Here is an 11,655-nt window from a genome sequence, read left to right on the forward strand (position 1 = left end):
TTTTTTCCTTTTTTTGAGAGCCTTGAGTAACACACTGACATATCAACAGATTACCACTAGGTGGCAGTACAATCACATCTGACATTTTTTAAATTATTATTTAACAGCAAGAATATGGAGCTTAACTTCCTCTACGGGGCACTACGTTCATAAATAAGTTAAGTATTTCAACATTGATCAGTCACTCTTCACTCACACATGTTGTAAGAGACCACAATGCCAAAAAAACAACAAAAAAAACTGAGATGAACCAATATCGTCAAACAAATTTGGCGTAATTACAGAGAATGTTACATGTTCAAAAGGCTCACAGGCTTTTTTTAAAGGTAGAAACTTCTACCAGGTATCAAATTCTTAAAACACAACGCTGATGCAGAAAACACAGCCTAGCGTGATAAGGTTTCTTCAGTAATTTGCACTGCTTTCTCTCCAGTATTTTACATGTATCCCAACAAGGAGCAGCTTGTCAGTTCCAACAAAACCAATCTACAGTAGTAAGTTTAAAAACTAGGGAGAAAAAGAATCCGAGAGGGTGGAGGGTGCTGGTTTGGTGTTGAGTTTTGATTTTCGCTGCACAAGAAACAAAAAAAAATAAAATCTGTCTTTGGCTCAAATGATACGAATAATAAAAAAAAGTAGACCGAGTAAAAAACACGAGCCTGTAAAGTCACAGCGTCTTAGCAAAAAGGCGGGACTTCTTCTAATGCAAATCAGCTGAAATGAAAACACTTTGACACATTAAAAGAAAAACACTGAAGCACCCACAAACACACAGACTCACACAAGCAGTCAAAGTCAGGCATGAGAAAAACAAAGTAGTACTGATGGCATTCGCTGTGACGAGTTTCAAAATACATTCAACAGAACAGCTCACATTACTTAAAATAAAATGCTGAAGCAAATCAGCTAGTACTTGTTGCACTTAAAAATAAATGACATCTCCTATTGTTCTACTTACTTTTACTGTGAAAGGATCCAAAACCAAATCACAGAGCTCCAAAGTTTGAGCTAGTTTTAATGGAGGACATGAAGTGAAAGAAAACAAAAAAACACTGATGTGGATTTGTGGAAAAAATTAAAATAAAGTGCATTTGTTAAAACAAACCTCCTCATCTGAGGTATTCAAAAAAAATCACATCAAATGGCACAAAAACAAACTTGACTCCATTACACAGTGCACTGAAGACAAAATGAACTATTTACAGTCAATTTAAACACACAGAGACATTTGTGTCATTGTCAGGTGCGTTCTATCCAAAGTTGAAGACAGATTGTAGAAGCCGTCGTGACGTCTTGTTTATTTTATTTTGCATTTTTTACCTCCAGAGAGCTGATTCTCTTATAGTTAGTGACACCAGCATGTCCTGCGTCCACTGGGAGGTCTTTCACCTTTAAAGAAAATTAAAGTCCTAATAACTGCTCAGGCTGCTGGTTCCTCACTGCAAGAAACAGGTGCCAGTGTTAAGTATCAGTGCTCAGCAAAAAACTTCCAAACCATTTATTTGTAGTGCACACACATACCCAGACCTACACACATGCAGGCGCACACAAAGACTCCCGCTATTACATCAACACAGTGCTCAGAAAACATGGCAGGAGCAGGGCAAGCCGTTTGAAATTTTGAGAATCAAAGTGTAAAGAGGAGGTGGCAAAACTACGGGGGTAGATCCTCCAGCTGTCCCGGTGTGGATGGAGACTCTCCATATCCTTCTGCGCACTGTATGCTGCCACTGTGAAGTTAGCATCCCCGGTGGTCAGGAGGTCAAACACACAGGAGTGGAAGTAAATGTCCTCTACCTCCAGTTGCTCCCTGCACCGCTCCCTCGCCCCCTCCACACCAGAGACCTGCGTGGAGCCGTAGGCGGATGTTTGTGTCTGTGAGGAGTAGCTTGGCCGACGTAGCTGCTGAAGCTGCAGGCCAAGCGCAGGAGGGGAGACGGGCAGGGGAAGATGCCCCGCCTGGTCGATGCGCTCTGCGCTGGGGCAGCCGTTCAGGCAGAGCTGCAGGTCCTGGGTGGCATCGTAGGCCTGAGCCAGCTCCTCTGGGATCCGCACCGCCAGGGTCAAGTAGCGCCCCAGTTGGCGAACAATTACAGTCACGCCGATGTAGCCAGCGTGCAGCTCCACGTGGCGCCCTGGGCTGCGCTCGGAGATCCACAGAGCCCGGACCTTCCTGCTTGCTCCGTCTGCACCAGCAGAATTGTGCATGGGGTCGCCACTGCTCACGGTTCCATCATCAAAGGCAGCCGGAAGGTTGTCCGTGACGGCCTGGTAGACCCTCTGGTCCGTACAGCCCTCGTAGGGTTTGAAGATGATGGTGATCTATAAAGCAGCAGAGCATCAGGTAACTTAGAGGAACACTTCAAATGTGTTCAGTTTACAGTTATTGAGACATTTCATTAATTTCATTTTACATGATAGAAACAATTGTAATCAAAAAGATGAATAGAGCAAGTAAATTGAAAGTAAATTAATCACCAACTAATTTAATAATTTCCTAATGAATTTCAGTGGTTTTTGGACCCTGTCAATGAAATATCTTTAGCAAGCAGACTGCTAGTTGAACAAAACAGAAAATATGAATATAGCTGCACTTTGGTTGATCAGGAAGACAGAAAATCCTAATAAATCATAAAATAATAATAAGCTGCAATTCCAACTATCTGGTTAGTTTAAACCTTTTAAACAAATGTTTGATACATTTCCCTTTTTTGTGTTGTAACTGAGCATCCTGGGGTTCCTAAAATAAAAAGAGTCAATTTATTCAGTTTAGTTCATTTTATGCACTAAACTGTTAATAATTGAATCAAGAAAAAAAAATCTCATGACAAGCAGAAGAAATTTCCATCTGTCTGTTTTTCACAAATATCAACACTCACCCACTGCACAGGTCACCAACTCTCATCAGGCTACATTTGAGAAATGACTTAATGACTTTTTAACAAGTTGTAATTTGACACAGCTATGCAAACATGCTTACACATGCACGCACACGAACACACAGGCTGGCAGAAACACACACACACACACACACACACACACACACACACACACACACACACACACACACACATAGGGATCCAGTGGTGAGTGGAAGCTGGAAGTGGTAGATGCAGGGTGTGGTGTGAGCATTACGGTTAGCACTAGCATCATAGTTCCGGTGAATGGCTGCTTTGTTCATATGACAGCCGTGAGGAATGAGACCTGGCAGGCCATTAAGCCTGGAGGGCCGTTAATGTGTGTGAAAGAGTGTGTATGTGTGCGTGTCTGTGTCCTTAATAATCGTGACTAATAACTTGCCCCACCTCTGACACAAGGTCAAACCTACAGCTCCAAAGTGTAGCAGCTGTACTATTTGCTTAATGTGTGTGTGTTTCTGCGAGTGTGTGCGTGACTAAGTGTATGCACGGGTGTGTATGTCCTTTAATAATTAAAGCTATCGACTGTGCTAGAAAGTGCAGATGATCGCGGGGAAACAACATTGCTTCTTTAACACCACAAAGATCACCTTGTGTGGTTCGTCATCCATTTAGTGGTGTGTGCCTGCGTGTGTGCTTGTGAGTGAGCGTCTTCTGCACTGTGTCCTCTAAGACACACAGTGCCGTAAGCAGAGCGCAAGGAGTGCCACTCGTGAACTTATGAGACACACGCACAAGTGCTTGCAGACACACACATAAGTAAACAGTGGGTCCTTTCACACATCTCATTTCATGTTATTAAAGGTCAGGCTGTACGCAGACATTAACCAAGTTAGGTTTCTAACACTGCTTCAGTCACAAGAGTTAAGAGTCACAAGATTGAGGCTGTTTGCCTTACACCTGTGAGTCTATGGGAGCGAGAAACACTCAGCATGAGAGTCAAGGAGAGCATGTTTTCCAGTTTGACTTTGATAAGATTTCTTATTCTGACGTGCATAAAAGTAACTTGGACGTCATTATGGAAACCCAAACAAGAGATATATAACTAGACTGTTAACCCTGCTTGCACTTGTAAGAGTGTTTCAGCTTCAAAAATGGAAAAATAAGAGCCCAAAAGCCAGTTTCCGGTTCCTTACCTTATTGGTTGCTGTTGCACTGGAGCCAGGAACCACAGGAACATTAGTGACCTGCACTGAAAGGTAGTCGTTATCAATAAGAGGCCATGCTCCCTCCACTTTACAAGTCTGGAAGCTGTCCTTGAATGTCCTCAGGTGGGGGTCACCAAAGAGCCCACAAAACAGGTACTCAGCCCGAGAGTGGCTGTGGCTGTGAGTGTGTGAGTGTGAGTGAGCGTGTGCATGGGATTGCGTGTGGGCGTGCTGAGTGCGGCTGTGATAGTTGCATGGCTCAAAGGGAATCTCAGGGTGTGTGGGAGAAGTGGGGCCGTCTCTGGAGCAGTTTCTCTGGCTCATTAGGTCTGAGATGCCCAGAACAGCCGAGTGGAAGACCAGGTTTCCACGGCAGGCCTTTGCTGTCCTCTGAGTGCAGGCCGAGTACGCACGCAAAGCCTTGCAAAATTCAGTGTGAAAGCCATCCACCGCAGGGTTCAGGTGGGAGGTCAGGGAGACAAAGTCGGTGGTGCACTTCTGGATACGACACTGAGGTGTGGCCACCTGGCACTGACCTGAAGAGGACACACAGATAGAGTCTGGAATACTAATATATAATACACACATGTCTGATAATTTAGGCATGAACTAGACACAGTTATGTCTCAGTGGAAGTGAAAAGGTTGTGAAATCACACAAGACTACCAAGGTTACGTGTGAAGAAAGCTTTGATTTTAAGCACGCAGTGATATGAGTCTTTTTACAGTCTAATAAAAACCTAATAAAACTAGAAAAAGAACCAGCTGTTGATTGAAAGTCTGGATCAATCATCAGTGCCGCTCTGTGAGCGTAATAAACCTGAAGTGTAATAAACCAAAGAGCAACCGGAGAGAGGGAAGACGAAGCATGTTTTACCACAAGCAGTGAGATAAAAGTGCCCATACAGCCAAGGAGCACACAGCATATAGAGCATTATAGACAAAGGGAACAGGGCAAAGCAGCTGTGCTGTGAATACAAACACAACACAGTGACTTTTTGAAGCTAATAATCTTCGTCAGCAAGGTGCTGAATAATTGTGTTAGTGATCCTGGGTGGCTTCTGCAGAGGAAAAACATAATCAAAAATGCACCTCGTGTAGCCATCAGAAACAGATTTCCCTGATGTTTTATCTTTTTCTGCGTTTCTAAATGTAACGAGGGTCAAAGTCGCCTTTTATATCATAGATCATCGGAGAGAGAGAGAGAAAGATAGAGCGAGAAAGAGATTAGAGACCAGACCTAATGCATTAGTCACAACGTGCTCCAATTAGATTAGGCCAGAGAGAGAGAGGCTCTGCAGTGTATGAGCAGCTACACACACACACACACACACACACACACACACACACACACACACACACACACACACACACACACACACACACACACACACACACACACACACACACACACACACACACAGCAATAGCTATCTTAGAAAGAATGCTGCTTGTACTTCCGTTAACCACACACAGTCGGTGATCTTTAGATGATGGTCTCTTAATGGCCAAGAAAAGGCCGAAAGTGCAAGAGTTTTTACAGAAACGATCACTCAAACGTTACTCCATCACTTAACCAGCTGGCAGCACACGTCCGCTATTCTCTGTCGATTTATCTGATTTTAGAGCATGAAGGAGTGTGATGCCACCAAATGGGGGCAGTAATGCTCTGAATTTTGCTATTCGGGGTGCAGGTACGGACCCTCACTCACACTGCGCTTTAGAATCTTTCTCCTAACTGTTAAATACTGACACCAACCCACAGACACACACACACACAGGCTGCCTCCTATGCCAACCACCGCTGCACAGACAGGTCTGAGTACTGAGGACACATTGTGTCTTTGACTGGTGCACCAACAGCCTCCTTCTTTCCCTCCAATCTAGCCTGCAGTACCCAAATGCGACTCCCAATCTAATCAGAGCAGTTTGTTCTCTTTCAGAAGTTATCAGGATCATGAGCTGCTGCACAAAAAGCACTTATTCACTAATATTTTCTCCGAAGGATAACTTAGCGAGAAGCAAGCTGACCCTCTGACTGCAGGGCTCTGGCATTAAACCATCGATCTGCAAAACCTTACTGACGGAAAGCTTCTGTTGAAGTTTACACCACTGTGTCGCTCCCATGCTGACCCTGCACTCTGACCTCTCGGAAATAAAAACTAGGATTTCCATATGATGCTTAATAACGTCTGTAATATTTACACGTTACATGTTAAAGCACAATTTTCTTATTTGCTTCTGAAAACATTCATGTGATCTCCTTTGTAAACAGTTTCTCTAAATTAGCATATTTTTTGCCAAGTGAAGCCGAGGTGATGAATACTGCGGTGGCTGGCAAATACTATTAAGAGGAGAATACACAACTCCTCGTGTGTTTAAAATTGCCTTCAACATTGCTCCTTATCCTCTGTCTTCCTCGCGTTCAATATAATCCCACAGGACTCAAATCTTCTTCTCTCTCATATCTTCAGTTTTCTCTCTTTTTTTTCCTTTGTAGCCTCATTCCCTGGCCAGCCTCACCTCCTTACGGCCTCTCTTCCTGAGGCACCTTCTCTACCATCAGACAGAGGTCATAAGATCAACCAGCTGAATCTCAATGGCTCGGTTTAGCATTTTTTTTTTTTTTTCCTCCCAATCTCGCTGCCTTCAACTCCTTTGATCTCTGGAGATCAGGAAAGGATCTACTGGGATCATTTCTCAACCAAGGGAATAGCTCCAGAAGTGCTTATTGATCACCTTGTTGTGTGCACTCTCTCACACGCTGAGCTCAAATCACACAAACACCCTTTCCATAGCTTTAAGCTGCAAAGCTTTACAGGAGCTCACTCTCTCTGTCGTCGGCCAGACACTGTGAACAATAGTCAACAATTCAGACCCTCCTTCCTCCCTGCCTAAACAGACACATGGGGCTTACAACAAAGAAATGTATCTAAATACCCCAAAACATGTACAAGTTTTAACAAATAAAACATTCTGTTTGGCTGGACAAACTAAAAAAACAACAAACAAAAAAACACATTCTTTCCAGGTGACGCACGTGCAACATAGGTGCCAAGAGGGTCTTTAATGTGAAGTGGGTCTCTCTCTGTGTTCCCATTTTGTCCGACTGCCTGCGCTGTGTTAAACTAATTACTGGAGGTGTGACTGCTCTACAGACAGCCGACCCCCTGCACAGACAAAAACACTCAGACTCAGCCAGATTTGATTTTTTTTTTTTTTTTTTTTTTGCTGCCTTTTTGCACCAAATGTAAAATGCTTCTGTATCTTTACGAGACAGAAAACCAGACCAGCAAACAGTTTCACAAAAAAGTAAAGAGCTCTGCAAAGCCACAGAAAACAGAAGTATGTCAAAACTGTCACATTTGAGTTTAGTGTCAGAAATCCTTGCAGACACCTTGTTAACGTCCAGTTAACAGGCTCTTCATTTATTAAATTCATTGGGGTTTTTTTTTTTTGTTGTTTTTCTAACAAGCCTTGGATGATTGTAGGGGTTTTAAAAGATAAATATCCACAAATATAAAGAGAAATATGTTGGACATTCAAGAATATGTTCTTAAATTAGATTATCTGATCCTATTTCTTACAATAGACATTATTAATCAGCATCAGCTCAACATTACATGTTTATTTAGGTTTGGCCAGATTTAAATCACAGCACAACTTCCTTTTACATTTTATGATGTGCAGCGGTGGAATAGATTGTTTTGTTTTGTTTGTTTGTTTTTTCTGTAAACGAGTGCACTAAAAGAATTGGTTTATATGGACAAGAGGAGAGGTAGCTCGCTCCTGCCTTCTCTCCCCCTCCTCCATGAGCCATTAAGAGGCAGACAGGAGAATGACGGCCCAGGAGAGAGGAGAAACTCGATCCGTGCTCAGACTGCTGCACTGCCGCTTTAGAGAGAGCCATTGTCAGGCAGCACTGGGCCCAACACAAGGATCAACCGCACAGTGATTACAAATGCTTAATAACTAACAAAGTGTTTCAATCACCATCAAGTGATGGCGACTGAAAAGAAATGTTGTTACTATGGTTATAGCTGATGGAGTCCGCAGTAATTAGTTCATCACTGAATATGAAAGTAGATAAATTACAGATCAGTTGCTACTGTGACCCAAAGAGATTCTGGGTGTTGCAGTGTTGCAAGTGTGATTAGTTACCTATGTGAGCACCGCAGCACAGAGCGATGATCAGCAGTAGAAGCGGCCGGAAGCGGCGCACCATAGACGGGGAGGTGAGGCGCTCAGCCCCGCGGCAACAGCATCCGGCTCTCCCCATCCCCGTCCATGCAGGGCCAGGAGGGGAGAGTGGACAGACCTCCAGAGGGCGAGGACGGGTGGTGTCCAGGCCTTCTCACTACTTCTTCTGCCCCTTCTTCTTCACTCTTCTCTCCTTCCTCTCCTCCACGGGTGCGCAGGGGCATTAAAACACAGCTGCTCCGCGGAATGCAGGGCGGAGGGGGAGGTGGAAAGGCACAGAGAGGAAAGAAAATACAAAGTACAACCAGAAGTCACTTCGTCGACACTTTTACTTTTTTCTCTCCTTTACAAATCCAAACCCCACGTGATTAGAGTGCGCTCCCGCTGCAAGCCGGACTTTTGCCTTGATTATGATCACTCTCCTCTCTCGTCCAGAACACGCACAATCATATCCCTCCCTCCCTCACCGGCCAGGCGGAGGTTTCTCCTGCTCTCCTCCCATTTCACTTTCTCCTCCTCCTCCTCTCCCACCCCAGCAAATCAATAGAGAATCAACCAAACCCTGCTGGCGGAAAACCCGCCTATACCACATTGATAGAGAGAGAGAGAGAGAGAGAGAGAGAGAGAGAGAGAGAGAGAGAGAGTATATAAAATAGGACAAAAACAAATAAATAAAAATCTGATAAAAGTTATGAAGTCTAGGTAAAGCAGCACTGTATAAACTAAAAATAATAATGAGCTTATTGATTTATTCAATTCACTATTTAATTGCGCACGAACAGCAAGAACATTAGAACAAAATACAAAAGGAAGTCGAACATTTGACGATGAACAAAAATGTTATTCAGAAAAAAAATCTTAACTCATGTTTAAAATGTAAAAGGAATAGAAATACTAATGCAAACATGTTGCAAAAATAAGGGAGGCTATTCAGTAGCTGTGGAAATGTTAAAGGATTTTACAAGGTGTAATTAGAATGGCATTCATTCACAGGTAAATAAGCCTCTTAAGAGTAACAATAAAATCACATTTTATATTTTAGTACTGATAGGATTTATATCATTATTAGTACTTCTAGTTTGCACAAATACAGGTAAGTGCAAACAATTTCCCTTTTATTTTGTATGTCTGTTGTTTCTGAAATCCCACATCAAATAAGTGTTTGAAAATTAACCATACTACACTCGAAATACTCCAAAAGGACACCTCTTAATCTCATAAGTCATATCCAGTCTACCCCATGTGTTCCCCATGGCTATAATAGAAATCATAAATCATATAAATCCACTTATTAAACTCGGGGATATACAGTATTGGGCAAAAGTCTGTCTTTATATTTTTCCAGGCTTTTTTGTGATTTTTTATAAAGTGGTCTTGAGCAATGCTTCTCCAGGCTTTCTAAAGATCTTTCACAGTTTTGATTTGTTTTGGACATTTTCTGCTTTTTTACTTATTTTCACTTATTTTCAGGTATAGTCCTTATACCTGATCATTTGTTTGTTTGTTTGTTAAGCAACTTAACACTGACCTATGAATCATTCAAGCACAAACTGGTATCTAACACCAGTGTAGTGTCTACACTGTAACTTTAGACACTTGGAAACTAGCAGTTTGATTCAAAAACACAGCATTTGTTTTAATTTCTTTAGTTGACATGATGTGCTGTGTGTCCTTAAATTTGGTTTTTTTTTTAATGAAACTGCACAAGTGAAAGACCTTAAAAATGATCTTCAGCAGACGAAAAGTATCTAAAGTCATGTCTTTAAGAAACAGGAACAAATCCAGCAAAGACCTGATACAAGACCTGACAGATGCATCTGACCCTGCACTCCATCCATCTACTGTTTGCTTAAGTCTCATCAGATATGGTTTCAGTGGAAGGGTGGCTGTCAAGAAGCTATTCTTAAGAAAGGGAAACCGAGAGAAAAGGCTGAGGTATGCCAAATTATACAAAAACTAAAGACTCAAGGCCTTTGCACAGTATTGTAATTAATAATTAATTAATCAGTGAAATTAGCTGGATGTTTTGTGTGCTGTTATTCAGTCTGTATTCAGTGACACAGTGGCTTAGTCCATGCTTGAGTTTTTATTTTGTGCTTCCTAAGAATTAAACAAACTGAATGGAAAAACATGTAGCGTACATTAAACTTGATTTAATAAGTTTGTATCCTTCCTTACCTTATTGGAAAAAATAAAAAAAATAAAAATATGTTGACAGACACAGAACTAAACACAATGCCCAGATGATGTCTGTAACACACCGTCCAAACATGTTCACATCGAAACCATCGTAATGCTGTAAAGTAAAAAGAACAAAACTGCCGAAAGTTCAGGAGGGAGTGTAAACAGAGATAATGACAGCCACTAAATATATGCAAAGTAACTTGTGCCTTGCTATCTTTATTGTTCCAGCTGTAATTCATAAATGAATAACTTTCTGAAGGTTGTGGATTTAAGATCTTTAATAGCAACAAAAAAAGAAAAAAAAATTGAAACTGAGCCAAGCCTGCTTTTTCACGTAAAGTTTACAGTTGGGTAAATTTCAAAGCAAGCACCGAAGCATCTACAGTTAGATAATTTTTTACTAAGTCTGCAAATCTACTCTGTGTTTGTTCTCTGTGCATACGTGCAGGGCTTCCTGGTGTAATCTTCTATTATCTATTAAGTTCTGCCAAACTCGACAACCCTGGCTTTAACCTGTTTATATGGATGCGAGTATAAGCAAGCACTCATCAAATAACCCTGCTCTGTGGCTACTTTATGTGCTGTGTGTCAGAGCAGCTGTAGCATGACTCGGATTCAGTCACGGCCACTCTGAATGCGTCTCTAAACTAAACACAGAACTCTTGAAGATTTTACAGTGAGTGTGGTCAGGGCAGATAATGTGTGTCTGATTTTTATAACGTGCACGCTGCTGGTGAGGAAGGCTGTCTGAGATGACCGAGGAGATCTTGTAACATATTGCTTTGCAGTATGTGTATGCTAATATTTTTTAACTAATTTTGGCATACTACACAATAGCATATACATCTATGTGTAGTATGTGCATACATATTTAAAGAAAAAATTAAAGGGGAAAAAGCAATGTAAAGTGTAAGAAGAAAAGCTTGAATTCACCTTGGAGATGAGTCCAGAAGTCATACATTTCTGAGTCTCTGATCTTCCAAAAGATATTTTCTCATTTGATGTTTTGATGATGGTGGTTGAGAGAGCTAGTTTAAAATATCCCATAGATGCTCATTTCGACTGAGATGTGATGAGTGTGATACATAAACAGCATTTAATTGACTTGATTTCCATCATCATCAAATCGTTTAGTGACCCCCCTCATGTCTGGTGGATGGGGTTATTGTCACTATGAAAGAGACCACTCTTACCAGGAGAGACATA

The 11,655-nt window shown here is 41.8% G+C and overlaps 1 protein-coding gene across 1 annotated transcript; it reads right to left on the reverse strand.

The window, feature by feature from the left end:
• Positions 1-26: 26 nt before the first annotated feature.
• On the reverse strand, positions 27-8,756 carry rgmb (repulsive guidance molecule BMP co-receptor b). Its single transcript, XM_080893481.1, has 3 exons — positions 8,227-8,756; positions 4,055-4,602; positions 27-2,322 (listed from the first exon to the last, which is right to left on the reverse strand). Exons 1-3 carry the CDS (start codon positions 8,342-8,344, stop codon positions 1,564-1,566), a joined length of 1,425 nt encoding a protein of 474 aa, XP_080749607.1. The 5' UTR covers positions 8,345-8,756; the 3' UTR covers positions 27-1,563.
• Positions 8,757-11,655: the final 2,899 nt, after the last annotated feature.

This window comes from Rhamphochromis sp. 'chilingali' (genome assembly GCF_963969265.1).
Source record: "Rhamphochromis sp. 'chilingali' genome assembly, chromosome: 10".
NCBI lineage: Eukaryota > Metazoa > Chordata > Actinopteri > Cichliformes > Cichlidae > Rhamphochromis > Rhamphochromis sp. 'chilingali'.